Source organism: Astatotilapia calliptera, chromosome 4 (assembly GCF_900246225.1).
Source record: "Astatotilapia calliptera chromosome 4, fAstCal1.2, whole genome shotgun sequence".
NCBI lineage: Eukaryota > Metazoa > Chordata > Actinopteri > Cichliformes > Cichlidae > Astatotilapia > Astatotilapia calliptera.
Genome location: NC_039305.1, coordinates 23,980,233 through 23,997,882, shown reverse-complemented (window position 1 = coordinate 23,997,882; position 17,650 = coordinate 23,980,233). Strand labels below are relative to the sequence as shown.

The window sequence follows — 17,650 nt, the reverse complement described above, 5'->3', positions numbered from 1 at the left end:
TGAAATAATTTGCGATGGCACACTGGTATACTACTATGGCACAGTAGTTGAAAACCACCGGTCTATGGAGCTTGAAAAGAAAAGTGCCTGGACTCATTCTTAAATGTACAAAAGAGTAGTATGATAATAGTTAAAACTTTATTCATTCACAAAAAGGTTTATCCATAAAATAGAGCAACATTTGCATGTTTACATCTGGAAGGGTAAAAACAATAAAAGCCCAAAGAAATCGACAACACTGCTGACTGAAGTGTTAGAAATACAAACAGACACGATTACAATCAATAAGAAAAATGTGTTGTCAAGGTAGCAAAGAAGATATGTGGCACACTATTGTTTACATTCATACAGAGCTCCAATAGGGACACTCGTGGGAAGTCTTCAGTAGCAGGTCAAAGTGCAAACCTTCAGAGGTGGAAAAAGTACCTTTGAGTACCAATCTAAGTAGTACAATAAATAACAGCAGTCTTTCAGTGCAAAACTACACAAACACAGATATCATTGCAAACCTTCAGTGGTCGGTAGCTGTGCTTTAAACCAGCTCTTGAACACGACAACTCACAATCAGATTTTCTAAGCAAAACACTTCAAAGTATCCTGTAGCGCAGCAGCAGGAATATAAAATCTGAAGCACACAATCTGAAGCAAGTTACCATCCTGTACACCTGCATTTCCACAGCATCCAGCTACACAACCTCATGAAGGAACTAACATTTAACAGTTTATGAAAGTAGGGAGGCAGAATGGGACTAACAACAGTAGAAATGCACTAAGAAAATCCTTTGGGAGCTGATGGTTGGGGAGTGGGTTCTCAGGGGTGATCCGATGGGTTCCACGGATCCTTGACTGGATTAAAAACTTGGAAGTTTGGAGGCTGGGTCAACACCTCGGGTTATTTATCATGCTGCTCATGAGTATTTTTTCCATGTAGTCTGTTACAATGAGGGAGCATGCTCAGTCTGCAACAGTGTTTCCCAGCACAACGCTGCTGAGATGAGTGATTCACTTCATCCGTCACTGGTTTAAATGCTGTGGCTAACAACGCAAAATATTTTCCAAGTTAACAAAAATTAAACAGATTTGTTTAGAATATAAGCAAATTGATTTTCATTCTAACTGATCCAGTCCAACTTTATTTGGGGCCATTGACGTGCGTGTGTGTGTGTGTGTGTGTGTGTGTGTGTGTGTGTGTGTGTGTGTGTGTGTGTGTGTGTGTAAAACTCTGTAAAAGTGTGTGAAAAACAACTAAACAACCAAAACGATTAAGAATAAAAGACAAGAAAGTCAAGCGTCATCTGTTGCCTCAGCGCAAAAATCTGGTGAATTATTAAATAAAATACAGTTCCTGGAATTATCCTGGAAAAACTATTAATTTGAATCCTTTAGAAGAAAATGCCGTCACTCAGCGTTAACAGAGGGGTGGATGTTTTTTAGAATTATTCAAAAAAGAGATCTTTGGCCCTTGAAGGCGTCCTTCTGGGCTGCCAAACGGATGGTCAACAGCTTCTGAGGCAACATGTGGTCAGTCTATGGGCGTGTGTATGTGGGCACACTATGTCTGGGCAAGCTGCAGCTCCTCCAGCCCATGTTTGCCCAGATGATATCTGGCCAAGTCCTTCCTTGTCACCAGTCCAATCACCTGCAGGAGGTGACAAACCAAAGAAAAAAAAAACCAAACTAATCAGGACAATCATCATAGCAAAATAAATGTGAAGTATGTGGGGAAATACAACCAAACAAAAATCCTTTACACTGAAACATAAACACACCGTCTTACCCTGTTCACATCATCTGCCACCACCAGGTGTCTCAGTCCCAGGGCTCTGAACAGCTTAAACACACGGGGGAGTGATGTATCCTGCAGACAGAACGATTTGTTAAAGTTTGACTCAGGGCTGCTCAATTAATCGAATTTTAATCGAAATTTTGATCTGGGCTTTCAACGATCATTAAAAATGACTGAGCCGATTATTAGCACCTCCCTCGTGCTTTACTCTCGCGCTGCTCCGTGTGGCAAATCGAGCGCACCTCTCGTTTCGAACACGCGTCGCAACAATTAAGAGGACCCGAGGGAAGCTCGGAAAGCTAAGCAGAAGTTATTTGGAGAGGAGAGGATATTTTTGCATCCCAGCCACAAGTGCCTCATCAGAAATAGTCTTCAGCACTGGTGGAAATGTTGTCAAGTGCCTGCGTGCATCCCTGAAGCCTGATCATGTCAATAAGCTGGCGTTTTTGGCTAAAAACCTTTGAGAGGTTGCAGGAACCATGTTTTGTTGAGCCGTTTTGAGATTGTATGGGACTTGGGCCTACTAGTTTTTATTTATTTCTTATAAAAGTTACTACTTTTAGTAAGTTAGTGTCCCTATTTTAAATTTGGTTCAATTTCTTATTTATGTACTTTATCTTTTAGCTATATCTGTTCTTAGTAACTTTGTTCTTATATTCCCTTTTATTGTTGTATAATTAGTGCCCTTAACCTAATGACATATGTGGTACTTTGTTAATAGTCTTTTATTTATTGTCTTAATTTTCCTGTTTTTATTGTAAAGCACTTTGGTGTACCACTGGTCTTTTAAATGTGCTATACAAATAAAGTTGTATTGTACTTTCAATGTTTTATTTTATTTGTGTTCAAGCAGCAACTTTAGTTGACATACCTCAGTGTCAGTTTGATACAATTGTGCATTGTGTGGCTACACAGCTTGCCTTGATGTTTGGTTATTTGTATGCATAAATATTATGCAGTATTTTGAAGTTCACTAAACATAGATGTTTACATTTTTCATTTATTTTTTATATTGCAAACATTTGCACCGTTATCAGTATTTGCACACTATTTTATATTATTTGTTTTGACAATCTTTAAAGCCATTATTCAATACATTGTTATTGTTAAATAAATATCGTCAAATAATCGAGATCTCAATTTCAGTGAAAATAATCGTGATGATCATTTTTGCCATAATCGAGCAGCCCTAGTTTGACTTCATTCAAACAAAACATCAAAAACCATCCTGAAAAGCATTTTAATGAAAGAATGAAAAGAAAACTGTAAACCCACAAATTTAACATTTTGCAGCAGCAGTCTCAACTTACAAGTCTAATCAAATTTGTTGGTGCTTGCACAACTGCAGTTACTGCATCTGTTACCTGTGGTACAGTGTAAGGTGTTGGATTCATAAACTCAGTGAGGTCCATCATGCATTCTCTCTCGTCCTGGGAGACATGGATGCTTTGGATTGGGGGAAAGCGGGGGTAGGCGTCCCTGAAGTCTTTCAGCTGGAGCTTCCTCTGAGACAGCCGGGACCGGGCCAACTCCACAAACACCTGGCAGGAAAGAAGATGGTGCAAACTGGCCTAACTGCAATCAGGTTTTACAGGCTCTCGTATCAGATCTCAGATCAGCTGTTACCTTGTGTTTGAGAAGAACAATCAGCTGAGAGCGCAGGATGAGACCGCAGAGTTTTGCTGGCTGAGTGAAGAGGAAGGTGTTAATAATCTCTTACACTGCAGGGCAACATGTCTCACATTTTTCTCCTGCGTCAACTCCAATCTGCTCTTAAAGTAGCTTATGTACTTTGCTAAAGTGGTGCCAAAAATTGACACAAAGAGACACAAAAACAACGCTTTCCACGGATTTGACTACAAACACCTTAACACGACCTTTTGTTAAGAAACAAAACCAACTACTTAGCAGCGAGCAACCCTTTAACACCTCAAACACAAACTTTCAACAGAAAAACAAACAAACATTCAAACAGTTACCTCATCACTATCCAAAACCTGCACGACAACAGGGAAGCCATTGTGATTTGTTGATGTGTTGCTAAGGACGTCCACGATTGTTCCCACCTTCTCTATCCTGTTGAAGCAGGTGACTGGAGAACTCATCACCTCTCTGGACAGCGAGGAGGACAATGGTGATAAGAAGGTAAACAACAAGAGTGCAAGTACTGATTATAAAATAAAAGAAACAGTGAGAAAAACAAACACAAGTTCATCCATCCATCCTACCTGGCAGTCAGCCAGTGGGAGGTGGCAGGAGCCTCCCAGTGCAGGAAGGGAACACTCTGCAACTTGATGTGAATGTCGTATAAACCCTAAAGCAGGAAAATAAGAGTGGTTGGAGATGCTGTCTGTGCCTTACTTTCCTATCATAAACTGTACACAGTAGATCCAACTGCAATTTCACCAGCAAGGACAACATCCTCAATTCAATCCGCAAGGTTTCTTGAAAGGTTACAGTGGTTGGATTCTACTCTCTAAGCCTGAGACTGAGGTTTTGTGGAAGGCCTCAGTGAGGACTTCCAGGCCGACCAAACCCCCGGGTACAAATGAGTCGTGTAAGAACTGAGAAAAGCGGGGGGAGGGTTGGGCACGAAAATGAGAACAAAAAGCCTACAGTGCAGGAAGCCAATGTATAGGTATGGAACCAGAAGGTAAGTGTCTGAGGCGTGGTCGTGACGTTCAGATAAATCTCCAATTATTCCAGCAGGTTAGGACAAAGTGTCTGCTGTCAGACAAACAAAAACTTTATTTTTTATCTCCTCTCAACAGAAAAGGAAAATATAGGTTTACAAAAGACTAATGTATTAAATGAAATTGAAATTTACGCTAAATGCATTTACTAAGCACTTGCATTCAGATAAAATACAGTAGCATTTATTATGCTGGGATCTGATCACCCTACACTGGACTAACTTCAGCAGTGTGGAGTGAGGAGTAGGTTGTGTCTGTGACTTCACTCACCTCCTGAAAGTAGTCTCCCACTATTTTGGCAATCATGAGAACGAGCATTATGGGAAGGCCGTATGTGACGTTTCCAGTTGCCTCCACCATGATGACAGTCAAACTGAGAGTCATTCTTACAATGCCACCTGCAGAGAGGAGGAAGTATGCAGCACATTGTAGAACAAATTTAAATATTTACAACAATATACATAAAATTACAAAATTTTTTTTTAAAGTGACAGTTACTCACCTAACTGTGCTGCAGCTCCAATCAAAGCATATTTACCAGGATCAGCCCAAATCTATGAAAATACATGGAGCAAAGTCTTTAACACATGTTAATTGGCATATTAGCTTAATGTAACAATAATCTAGACAAATTAATAAAAATATGCATTTAACATGTTTCAGATAACACCTATTTCCCTATCCCATATTTTTAATAACACAATAATGCTAGCAAGTTTAGTAGGAAGGTTTGTGAAGTAATTAAAAGTTCTCTTTTTTTTTTTAAATAAAGACTATTTTCTTCCACTGCTTTGCTAATACTGTCCATGATACCGGTCATGTTAACTTGTTGGGTCAGCTCCATTAAATTTAGCTAGTTTTCAAAATGGGAACTAAAACAAATGTCACTGTGAGGAGCACCAACCGGGCTAGTGGGAGTGAAAGAGGCAAGCAGTATCCCACACAGCCTCCCCCAAGCTGCTCCTATTAGAAGAGACGGGATGAAGACACCAGCAGACACTGCCAGGCCGTATGTCCAACACGCCAGGAAGAAATAGGTCAGAGTAAACAAACCCAGTGTCATAGGGTTGTAACTTCCTTTAAAACACAAACAAAGAAAGTAATTAGTGAGAGTATAATGGTTTAAACAAAGTCACTACAATAGTGCACCATCTTACCCGGCTGATAGTGGAAGAGACTACGAACGCTTCTCTCAGGAGTGTTAAAAAATGCTGTAGCCATGGAATTATACTCGCCATCTGCACAAAACAACTAAACAGAGACAGAAAAATGATGCATGGCACAAAATACTCAAGAGCCACAAAATGAAGGGCTTAAGACAGAAACAGAAAAACTGCTTATCACGTCTGATTTTATTAGGAATCGGATGCCCACAGTGCCTAAATACAAACATGATGTCACAATTTTGCTACCCAATCAGAAGTGAAAAAAAAAAAATCTATAAAAGCATAAACTATTATAACATTTAAATCTGGTATTGCTTCCATCATCTGAGCTTCTAATCTACAGCTAGTCTCAGTCACAGTGCACTGAACCAAAACTGTTCCCGGACATTCTGTTTTCTAATTAGCAGCAAACATGGGAATGATTGAATATAAAAGAGACATCTGAATGTCTCAACCAATTTTCATGGTAATACATAAATTCTTAAAATGTTGCACTCTATGAGAGAAACATCCTGCATCCCCTTAGATCCCTTTAAAGTACCGTTTTTACGCCATGCTGGTAAACTTTATTGAAATGAAACTTTACTGAGGTTAAAAAGTAGGAAGTGCCAAGGATCATTATGAGCAGGGTCCTCTACAAATCTGCACGTGCTGGTCTTAATTTGCTTTGTCACACATTTCACCATCTCCCCGTCCATCTTAAAACTAATCCTGCCCGGCTCTGCTGTAACACTGTGACCCATATTTAGCGTTATTATGCATCATCATCTAAATCGAAAAAAGCAGCGAGAGAGTGTTTTCAGTCAAGTGGAAACGAATGTGGGTGTACCTGCAGTGAGTACTCCTCATTGCGCTCGGGCCCCAGAGGCTGACAGTCGTTGGAAAAATAAATCATGGTGAATGACACTGCTGCGGTCACAGCAGCCACCAACAAGGCCTCCATCACTTGCAAACATGGGCGATGCACATACCTAACACACAGACACATTAAATTTAGACATTTTCATGTACAACGCCACGCCCTAATCTGCTCTGCGCTAAAATGCTGACACATTGCTGATCTCTCAGTTTGGACTTTCCCAAATAAAAAAAGCAGCTCTTAGTCCAATAAAAACAGATGAGAGGGAAACAAAGCTTCTTTGACTTTGTGTCTCTTCAGGCCATGTGACTGGAAATGTCGAGTGTAATTACTGCTCAGAAATGTGACAGAAATACAGACTTCCTTAGACTCAGACCAGAGGAGTTATTTTTAGAAACAAGACCGTCCAGCCAGGCAAATATTTTATTTTCAAGTTTATCTTTAAAGAAATATTAAAGATAAACTTTGTTTTGTTTTCAGACTGCTTCAATTAAGTCTTTCTTTTTTTGGTTGTTTTTTTAAAAGGATCCATTAGGCTTATTTGGAGGGTTAAGAGTTGCATATCAAAATTTTCCTCATTTATCTTATACTGGGCCTGTGCAGCACCTCAGTGCACTCACAGCCTCGAAACAAGCCATTAAGCAGTTTTAGCTCCTCACCACAAGTCATCTCTCGTCTTACTGGTTACTCTCGCACACAGAAGGAACAGCAGGTAAGTCGGGTTTCTGCGCTTACAGACAGAGCCGTGTGACTGACGTGACCAAATCGGGCATGCCTCCTCTCTCCCTTTCTCTTAATACAGACTTTCCACCGTGGAAAGAGTATAAAAATTGCAGATATGAAATCAAATCCTCAGACCACCTGTTTCCCCATTTCCTGTCAATTAATATTGTAAATAAACTGACACTCATTTATTAAAAATCTGGTGTCATGACAGTTGGATTTAATGTTTTGATTATGATTGAGAATGAATAAGCATTAGCAAACTACACACAGTGTGTATTATATTAAGATCTGAGTACATTTATATCAGCCAGCTCCAGAGCAGGAAGCCAGGAACACTTCTCAGTACGAGTCGTCTCCCACATTAGTCAGCCTCCCGGTGATCGTACCTGTTCTTATACTGAGGCTATTTTTACACATGTCAATCACAAACTTCCGAGAATCCATTTTAAGTCTTCTCTTAAAAAACCTCATCTCGCACCCCACCCAGTCTGTGTCAACCAACAACATTTTCAAGCTCTCCATGTGATGTTTTTGTTGGCACAATGCACACACATGCTCTTCTTTATTCACAACCTTTGCTGAAATATTTCCTTTCTGAGTTAATGACAGTTTGGTTTGCATTTGCTTGAGTCCTATCTAAACTTTACCTGATCCTGAAGATAGTCAGCCAGTAGTTGAGTGAATTAAAGAGCGCTCCCAACAACCCACCTGCACAGGACAGGAACGGAAACAAATTAATGAAATGAATAAACAGGAGCGATAGTGTAAGTGAAATAGAACAGTGGTATTGTCATCAGTCTGAGAAACATTTAGAAGTGACACCCACTGGGTGCAGGACTGATGATCGATTTGCAATATGCAACTCTCAGGAAAATAAGAAGAAAAGAAAAATATTGATCAAAGAAACTGGAAAGGTTGGATGCAAATGAGTGTGACTGATGAGTTGATGCGGAACTGGCAAAGAATTAGACGATGATTCTCATTCCTATTCAGTGTTTGGGGTCTCTGATTATGCAGTGAACTATTCCCGAGCAGCTCATGTTATGTGTTGGGGGGCACTGTGCTTCTAGGGAAGATTAGTGGCAGGAAATGCCACCTCTAGGCATCATTGGTTTTAGGTTGTAGCTGATAGTGTATACCAAAATGGACCACATGAAGAATTGTGCATATTTGTAGAAATTAAAAACAAAACAAAAAAACTTTACCTAAAGCTCCCATACACATGAACAAAGGAATCTCGTAGTAGTAATAGGCCACACTCTGAAAAGAGACAAAAGTCGGTGCTTTTACATTGACCACAAAAATTAATTAACCTCAAAAAGCACACTGTTTATGTTTAATGCAAGTCTCTTACATCACTTTCAAAGCGTCCAAAGTTAATGAGACCTGGATTGGAAAGGTCTCCTGGTTTGCCATGATAGATACTGAGGAAGAAGTTCAGTGTGAAGGTGGAGATCATGGAGGCAAAGAACTGCAGAGGAGGAGGGCAAGCATTTAGGAGATGTAGGAAATACTAAAACTTATCCACTTGTGTTTTAATCAATCTTTTAGCCAACTTTTTAATTTTGTTGTTTAAGCGACAATGACAGTAAAGATATTCAGTTCAATTTATTAGACTTCTGGATGAAATGCTGTTGATTCAACATATTGTGCTCACTAATAGGGGTTAATGCTCATTTCATGACTTACTATCCTCCATGTGAGCATCTGGTTCCAGAAAGAAGCTCCCTCCTCTAGAGAGAACAAAACTCCGCCTGTCGACCACAGAAAGAGAGTTTAGAAACCAGAATAGCATTACATTTTTATATATTCATTTTGTTTGTTTTTTCCTTCAGACTGAAAAAGTGACTTGGAGAAGTGACAAAACACACTTGTGTGCAGACCAAAACAACCACACAGAGACCCTTCGGAGGAGGTAGTGTCAGTTTGTTTATGGTGTGAACATGATCCAAGCCAACTACCAGGTGTATGTTAAAGTTTGAGCTTAAAAATGTCCCGTTGCCCTGTGTGCTTTGTATTCTCAACACAAGAAGGTGCTATAGATGTGCAAACGTCTGTACGGGTTAACAGCTAGCTGTTAAGTAAACATAAATTACTGGTTTTCTCACACAGCACCTTCTTCTTGTATTTAATTTTTATTAACCCTATTATTATTTTATTAACACATCTGGCAAATGAGTGGACTGAACATTCTCATGTGGTTTCCAGTGACACATTTCAGTTCACTTGGATTTTTCTGTGTGAAAACAAACCAAACCACAGGGTTAATCTACAAATTTTTACTCAGCTGATTCGGACCAGAGTAAACAAACTACAGGTGTGATAACACCCTTAAACTAATCCAGAGTTAGCAAGCGTGATCACAGCAGCACTCTTCACACGATAACCTGATCAACATGCACAAGGCAGCTTTATAATCACAGCAGGCAGTTATCAACAGACTAATAAGAGTATGTCAGAGGGTTTCTGTAGATCCCAGTGCATCAAATTTAAGACTTCTAAAGATCTTATTATGCAAACTATTATTTTTTGTTTGCTTTTAGTGTGGGCATATATAATCATACTGTTGTAGAGCTTAAAGCAGCTAAACTTCACACACAGCAAAAGCAGATTATGTGTTTTTACCAACTGGTGCCCCAAAAGCAGCAGAAACTCCAGCAGCAGCTCCAGCAGAAACAAAGTCCCTCTTTTCTGTGTCTCTCCGGAAGTATTCAAACATCTACACAAACACACATATATTTCATATTATTAACCACTCCTATTGTCAAACACACACAAACTTAGTATATTATGATATATGGAGTTTGTCACAATGTCAATCGATGTGACACACTAAATATATACTGTGACCCACAAGCATGTTAGTGTTCAGGATCTCAACACACGCTTACCTTGAAGTCCCGTTTTAAGGAGGTGCTTCTGCCCTGTGAGACTCCCGCAGCTACAACACCACCAGAGTGAATCATGGGACCTTCCTGACGATCGTGGGCAAACAAGAGGACAGCTTTAAAAGCTTTTTTAAAAATGTGTTTCAAATGTGTTTAGAACACAGTTTGAGTGTATGTTTACAAAAAGATGAAGGATTTTAATATAGTTTACCTTTCCAACAGCAAGACCGCCAGCTACTGAACATATAACGCCAATCACTTTCACCACCAGCGTCTACAAAGAACAACGGGACATAAAGATGTAAAGGTGGATCTAGTGTAGCCATTATTCTAAGTTACTGGTATTTTACGTGGCCGTACCTTGAGCCGTACCACCCTGGGAATCTTGACTCCATTTAGGTAACATTTTATCTGAGGAATACCACTTCCAGCTGCTATTGGCTACAAGAGAAAGAACAGGAAAAGATACATGTGAAGACTCGTGGTACACACAGTGCCTCATCACATGCTAGTAAACCGCACTGTCACAAAAACAGAAACACATTTAGCTTAAATTATCAGTATTTCAAAGAAGGACTCAGACATTGACAGACGTGCTATTACTAACCAAAAATCTTCACTTCCACAACGATTTGAATAGTTTGTAGCTAAGGAATATGTAATAGAGCAACAAAAAAGGGGAAAAAAAGCAAAAGCTTTTATGTCACACTTCTCCAAAACCCATTCTTGCACTTGAGGAATGTTATTATTAAAACACACACAAATGGGGAAGAAGTGGTTCCAATTCAAAATTTAGGCTAATCATAAAAGGTCAAGAATATTTTTGCTTTCTGTCTTACCTCAAAAAACGCAACCATGATGCCCCCCACCAGGACGAAGGCACAGTTGAGAACGGCCCAGAGGATGAGAGAAATAGACAGCCCACCCACCTCTGTAAACTTTTCAATGTCTGTGAAGGCTCAGAGTCAAGGAAGTGTCCTTTTTTTCCTGAAATCACTTGAGTGATTTGGAGAAAAATTAAAGTTCCTTAAGCCTTGCATATTTACGTGGTACTAAAAAATAGGACTAAAAAGCTGTACACGTCTAAAGGATACTCTCTTTAATAACTTGATATTTGTACCCAGCCAGTTTCTCCACCATAATGTCTATAAAACAGGCGATGAGACCCGTTAGAATGCCAATCAGACCGCAGATTACCCAACGACTGATCTCCAGACAGCGGAAACCCTAAAAACACAAGATGAGAAGACAAGAAGTGATGCAGGATAAAGCAGCCAGACACAAGACTCGAGACAGAAAGAAAATAATGGAGTTCATACAGAGCCCAGGCAAACTACCATTTCTGCAAAAGATTCCTGCACCACTCACCATGGGACTCATTCTTCTCTCCTCTTCAAGAAAGAGCTGGTTTTCAATGTTGTCATAATCCAGACTCTACAATGAAACAGACAGATGAATACATTTCATTTAATCAAATACATCTGTAAAAAAAAACAACACCCACACAAAAGCTCTTCCTGCTAGGTTCAATTGTATAATCTATTTAAAGAAAGTGACATCCAAAAATCTGACCAATTTTTGTGTGCATTTTTTAGATGTATATACAAAATTTCAAAGACAATACAAAGCATATCTCCTGAAGTACTGACAGTTCCACTTTGCTTAAGAACATTACAAACAGTTGCATCTTTATAGCTGGCTCAGTCTTTAGTTTCTTCCTTAAGATGGCAAAAAAGGACATTTTCACTTCTTGTGAAAACATCAAAGTAACCAAGTGTAATCCAGCTTATTCAAGACTTATCAGAAACACAGGATTCTGATTGGTTAACAGCAGTTTTACCTCATATTTAAGTGACAGCAGCTTCTCGTTGTGTGGGATCTCTTTCGGTCGGCCCCTAATAGGGTCCTGCAGGGGGCGAGGAAAAAAAAGCATTAACGCATCACCTCTGACCTCAGTTATGTGGCTGGAAACTATTTTACTGCCATTAAAACATTTTACATACAGCAGCAGGGAGTGGAACAATGAATCACAAGCATCAGATGCATTTTTTCTTACTCAGAAGAAAATTAGGGGACAGGTTTGACAATCAAAAGTTTTCTTAACAACTCAATCCCAGCCAGTTTCTCCAGAAAGTCTACATCATAGCTGTAACCACAAACCCCTCTGAAACACTACAGTGTAACCTACGCCATAACCACACATGTACTTCTCTAGAAATGAAGCTACAATAATAATTGTAGCATCAATCATAATCTTAGCATCAATACAAGGAATCACAGATGACAGTAAATTCCTGGTGGATGAATTGCTGATGAATTGTAAAACGCGCAATGGCAGTGCCTTTGTTTTCATATGCACATGGCGGAAAAAGCGTGCCGGCGACAGAGAGTGAGAAGGGCGAAAGCGGATTGTTGAATGAAACGGATGAACCAGAATTGCTTTATAAAAATGCTGCAATTTCAGTGGTGATGAACTGGTTTAGCTTTCGTCCATCAGATACACAACAAAGCACTAATTTTGGTAGAGCATGCTAGCGGACCTTCGTTATTACCGCGTTTTTTGGAAAATACGGCACACTTAAAATCAATTCTTCGATTTTTCTGAAAATCGACAGTGCCCCTTATAATCCCGTGTGCCTTATGTATGAATTCTGGTTGTGTTTACTGACCTCGAAATGATTTTATGTACACGGCGCTCAAAAATCTGTCAAATGTTTTAGTACGACTTTGCTAAGCTACAAACCCGCACCGCTTGATGGATTGTCGGAGCATTACGGCTATCGTAGGCAGGAGCCTCGCGGAGTGATACGTACTGTGCTTCAGCATAGTATTACAGTATTGTGTGTGTATAACCTCTTTTTAAGTTTTGTGGATATTATACACGGTTATGCTGAGGATATGTCGGCCAATTTCCACTGGAAATGCCTTTGGAAATGCCATCAGGCAGCCTTCACACCTCCAATGGCCCCAACAATAGAGGCACTTTGGACACTAATTCCCCCACCTCTCCCCCCTCCATAGAGCCATCACCACCTTCAAACTGTTCACCTACAACACCCCCCTCCTCACCCCACACAAAAGAGGATTTCACACCACCTCCTCCCACCACAACTCTTCATATTCATGAAGCAGATGTGAGGAAGCAGTTTAAGAGTCTGAATGCTCGAAAAGCTCCCGGCCCAGACGGTGTGTCTCCTGCCACCCTCAGACACTGCAAACGAGCTGGCCCCAGTGTTTTCTGGCATTTTCAACTCCTCACTGCAGGCATGTCATGTGCCTGCCTGCTTCAAGTCCTCTACCATAATCCCTGTCCCCAAGAAACCTAGGATCACTGGACTAAATGACTACAGACCCGTGGCTCTGACATCTGTGGTCATGAAGTCATTTGAGCGCCTAGTTCTCTCCCATCTCAAGACCCTCACGGCCCCCCTCCTGGACCCCCTGCAGTTTGCATATAGAGCCAACAGGTCTGTAGACGACGCCATCAACATGGCCCTACACTTCATCCTGCAGCATCTGGACGCCCCAGGAACCTACGCCAGGATCCTGTTTGTGGACTTCAGCTCTGCCTTCAACACCATCCTTCCAGACCATCTCCGAGGCAAGCTTTCCCAGATGAATGTGCCTGATCCCATCTGCCGGTGGATCACTGACTTCCTGACGCACAGGAAGCAGCATGTGAGGCTGGGAAAGAATGTCTCGGACTCCCGGACCATCAGCACCGGCTCCCCTCAGGACTGTGTTCTTTCTCCTCTGCTCTTCTCCATGTACACCAACTGCTGCACCTCCACCCACCAGTCTGTCAAGCTAATCAAGTTTGCAGATGACACCACCGTTATTGGGCTCATCTCGGACGGGGATGAGTCCGCCTACAGGAGGGAGGTTGAACGTCTGGTGTCCTGGTGCAGCCACAACAACCTGGTGCTGAATGCCCAGAAGACAGTGGAGATTATTGTGGACTTCAGGAAGCACACAGCCCCACTCCCCCCCATCATCCTGACTGACACCCCCATCACCTCTGTGGACTCATTCCGCTTCCTGGGTACCACCATCACCCAGGACCTGAAGTGGGAGCCCACCATCACCTCCGTCATCAAGAAAGCCCAGCAGAGGATGTACTTCCTGAGGCAGCTGAAGAAATTCAACCTGCCAACACGGACGATGATGCAATTCTACACTGCAATCATCGAGTCCATCCTCACCTCCTCCATCACCGTGTGGTACGCTGGAGCCACTATCAGGGACAAACAGAGACTGCAGCGTGTTGTGCGCTCTGCTGAGAAGGTGATTGGCTGTAGACTCCCATCTCTGCAGGACCTGTACACCTCCAGGACACTGGGGCGTGCAGCTCGGATCTCAGCTGACCCTTCTCACCCTGGACACAGTCTGTTTGACCTGCTCCCCTCAGGCAGGAGGCTCCGGTCCATTCGCACCAGAACCTCTCGCCATAAGAACAGTTTCTTCCCCTCTGCTGTTGGACACATGAACAATAAACGTACGACTGTTCCCACCCCTAACACATGACCCTACGCTGTGTTCACTGCATCATTCCATGTTTGGCACTGATCACCACCTGCACTCATGTATATATCTTTCTACGTAGCACTTTTAATTCTTATTCTTACTTTTATTTTTTCATGTCTATTTAAGCGCAATTTATGACAGTATGTTTGCACTGAAGCACCGCAGCAATTTCCTAATGTTGTAAACCTGCTCAACATTTGGCAATAAAACCCTTTCTGATTCTGATTCTTTTGGTTAAACTTTCAGCAAGGAATTTGCATTTGCACTGTTAAATTTTTATATAACTTTAATGCACATAAAAAACAGCTGCTCATTTAATTTGAAAATACCTTGATTTTTTTTTTTTGCACAAATAAAGTTGTGGAGTTGTAAAGTATCTTGTCTAGTGTCAATTATATCGTCAGTTATATCGTTATCACAAATTTTCAAATCTATATCGAGATAAATATTTTTGGTCATATCGCCATGCTCTAACCTGGATGATTGAGAACCTACACAGATGGGGTTTTTTTGGATATTCAGTGACCTCCACTGTCACTCCCTTCCCTATTCCAGCCCACTTGTTAGCTAATCAAACTCAGCAAATGCATACATCATCCGCTTCCCGCAGCGAGACGACAGGATCTTGTGAGGCTACACAAGAGCACATCTGCGATGTGTGAAAACCCCTCTCCCTGTCCAAATATAAACACCTAGGCAGACGGACACATTTGCAGCACCATAAATTACGCTTTAGCTTGCCATCCATCTGTGCAGCATGCAACTAAGTAAAGAAATTACTTTCACAGAGCCACAAACAAGCTGGAAATAACATTTTGTTTATCATACTCAAGCAAATCACAAGCCTGAAATCATATTCCAGCCAGTCAGCCAATGAAAACATAACTGAATCAGATGGTTTGTGTGAAGAAGCAGAACAGATGGGACATCCTGTCGTGCTAACAGAGGCTCAAGTATCAGTATGTGGTCCTGTGTGTCAGAGTGTATGTATGAGGATTTCTTGTCCTGGTTTAAGTATCCTAAGCCTGCAAAGAAGTAGTTAAGTAAAATGTAATGAATGAATGTAATGAACATATATTCAAATGCATGGACTTGATCAATTTGCTATTTGCAGTGCCTCACAGTGGAAACCAGCAGACAGTTTCCAATCACGTGCCCCTAGTGAGTCAAGCATCACTGGACTATTCTGGCTGGTGAGCGACTAATTTCTGTGTAGGTTTTCCCAAATCATTCAGAGGGAAGCAGCTCCGTCTCAACCTTCAACTTTATCTCAGTCAAGGCATTGGCACAGTAAACAAATATGAGCATGTGGCTGAATTGCATTAGTCACAACTGCAGTGATTTGCTGGGGAATGCTGGGAAAGATTATCGTGGTCTAAGAGGCTAAAACAAGAACTGCTAATAAAGGGAAATAGAAGAGAAAAAGACAAGGAGAGGGAGGAGATGTTGGGAGCTCAAACTTTACCTCTTCTGATGTTATATCATCTTCCAAATCCACCGTGCTGAATCTGCCTATCCGAAATACACTGCCTGATCTGGACAGCTAAAGACATCACAGACAACAACATAAATATATGAGTATGGCCATGTGTAGGACTTTTCAGGATGATATGTTACATTGTTAACTGCTGGTATCCATTTAAGAAACTAACACAAGAGTCTTCTCCCCTCTCCTTGGAGACTAAAGTCTATTTTTGGACATCTTTTGATGTTGGACTCACATGAAATTATACATGTCGGGTAAGATTTTTAAGAGTAAGAAGCTCTCTATTGCTCCCTTTATTGAAGAAATATTCGACTTCAAAACAAACAAAAAATCTACAACAGAAAATGCACACAAAAAGCATGTTCTTTTCCATACCTGTACATTTTCTGATGCAAATGAGAAAACATCCATTTTTGGATGCGCATATTTGGAAGGGGATTAACGTGAGACTCTACTTTCATGTTGGCTAATGCCACACAGGCAGAAACGGTAACAGTAAAAAAGGAAGTTGGATTTTCCAGAATATTTCAGTATTACTCTGACAGGCAGACGTCTGCAGGTCTTGTAACTGGATCGTGCTGGGATAATCACACTTCCCAAAGCAGTCACATTACAGTTTACCTGTAGCCCAGGTAATCCAATTTGTCCCAGGATGTTTTCCAGCGTCAAACAGGTTAGGAAATAATGGAAGTAACAGCGAATGACTAGCAATAATCTGATTATTTTCCAGGAGGACTGAAACAAATTATGAGCATCATGTACTTAATTTGAATAGGCCTAATTCTATTACTTTCGCCCTCTAAACCCAGTCACAAACAAAACTTGTGGTTGCATTTACCATCCAGAATTGCAAACCAAAACACACTCTGCATGTTTGGTGGTTTTCTCTTGTTTTGATGTGTACTCGCCGTCTTCGTGAATTCTTGCACACTTCCATCCTCAATTCATTTGACTTTATGCTCAAATGCACTCTGGGTCAAGTCATGTTGCTGCTATATGAGTAACAGTCACCAGACATCAACAACACCTCAGTAAAAACTGTGTGCGCGGCCGTGCATTACAATGATTAAAAGCATTCATAGCCCATGCAGTATTTATAAACATGAGTCAACATAAGCCTAGGATAGCTAATAAAACATGACACAGCATCTTCTTTGGGAAGCAGCGGAGGTAATAGCTGTTAAGGTAAATTAGCCACCATGCTAACCTGTCTGGAAGGTTTCGGTATCTCAGAGCCGTTGAGTAACGGTGTCCCCTCCCCGGTCAAACCGGAGTCGTCGCCCCGGCTGGACCACGACACTTTCTTGGTGATGTTAGCCATGGTGGCTCCCCGCTAATACGCCGAGCTGTCAATAGTTCGCTTCATTAACTTCAGCCGTCGTTGCCTAACAACTATTATTCTCTCTCAACTCCCCATGATCATTTCTGCAACTCGTGACGCTTTGTAAGGTTCGCGTGCAGGGTCAAAAACAATCCTGGGGCGCGTTGGCTGCTGGGATTTGACGTTTTTCAGTATTTCAGA

At 41.2% G+C, this 17,650-nt stretch overlaps 1 protein-coding gene across 2 annotated transcripts; it reads right to left on the bottom strand.

The window, feature by feature from the left end:
- Positions 1 to 1,235: 1,235 nt before the first annotated feature.
- Positions 1,236 to 17,601, bottom strand: clcn7 (chloride channel 7). Of its 2 annotated transcripts, XM_026165609.1 has the most exons (25): positions 17,336 to 17,601; positions 16,108 to 16,185; positions 11,959 to 12,024; positions 11,487 to 11,552; positions 11,213 to 11,345; positions 10,958 to 11,067; positions 10,479 to 10,559; positions 10,330 to 10,392; positions 10,122 to 10,205; positions 9,856 to 9,949; positions 8,920 to 8,984; positions 8,585 to 8,701; positions 8,436 to 8,490; positions 7,878 to 7,938; positions 6,475 to 6,616; positions 5,637 to 5,730; positions 5,384 to 5,556; positions 4,982 to 5,033; positions 4,750 to 4,877; positions 4,015 to 4,100; positions 3,766 to 3,898; positions 3,413 to 3,472; positions 3,151 to 3,327; positions 1,778 to 1,858; positions 1,236 to 1,639 (listed from the first exon to the last, which is right to left on the bottom strand). In XM_026165609.1, exons 1-25 carry the CDS (start codon positions 17,447 to 17,449, stop codon positions 1,553 to 1,555), a joined length of 2,400 nt encoding a protein of 799 aa, XP_026021394.1. In that variant the 5' UTR covers positions 17,450 to 17,601; the 3' UTR covers positions 1,236 to 1,552. The 2 variants fall into 2 exon arrangements, with proteins under 2 accessions (XP_026021394.1, XP_026021395.1); XM_026165610.1 differs by lacking the exon at positions 16,108 to 16,185.
- Positions 17,602 to 17,650: the final 49 nt, after the last annotated feature.

Coding starts and splice junctions, on each gene's coding strand:
- clcn7 (XM_026165609.1), bottom strand. CDS start 17,449: ATGGCTAACATCACCAAGAAAGTGTCGTGGTCCAGCCGGGGCGACGAC. Junction 12,025..16,107: donor ATGATATAACATCAGAAGAG/GTAAAGTTTGAG, acceptor CGCCCCCTGCAG/GACCCTATTAGGGGCCGACC. Junction 10,560..10,957: donor TCATGGTTGCGTTTTTTGAG/GTAAGACAGAAA, acceptor TTTCTCTTGTAG/CCAATAGCAGCTGGAAGTGG.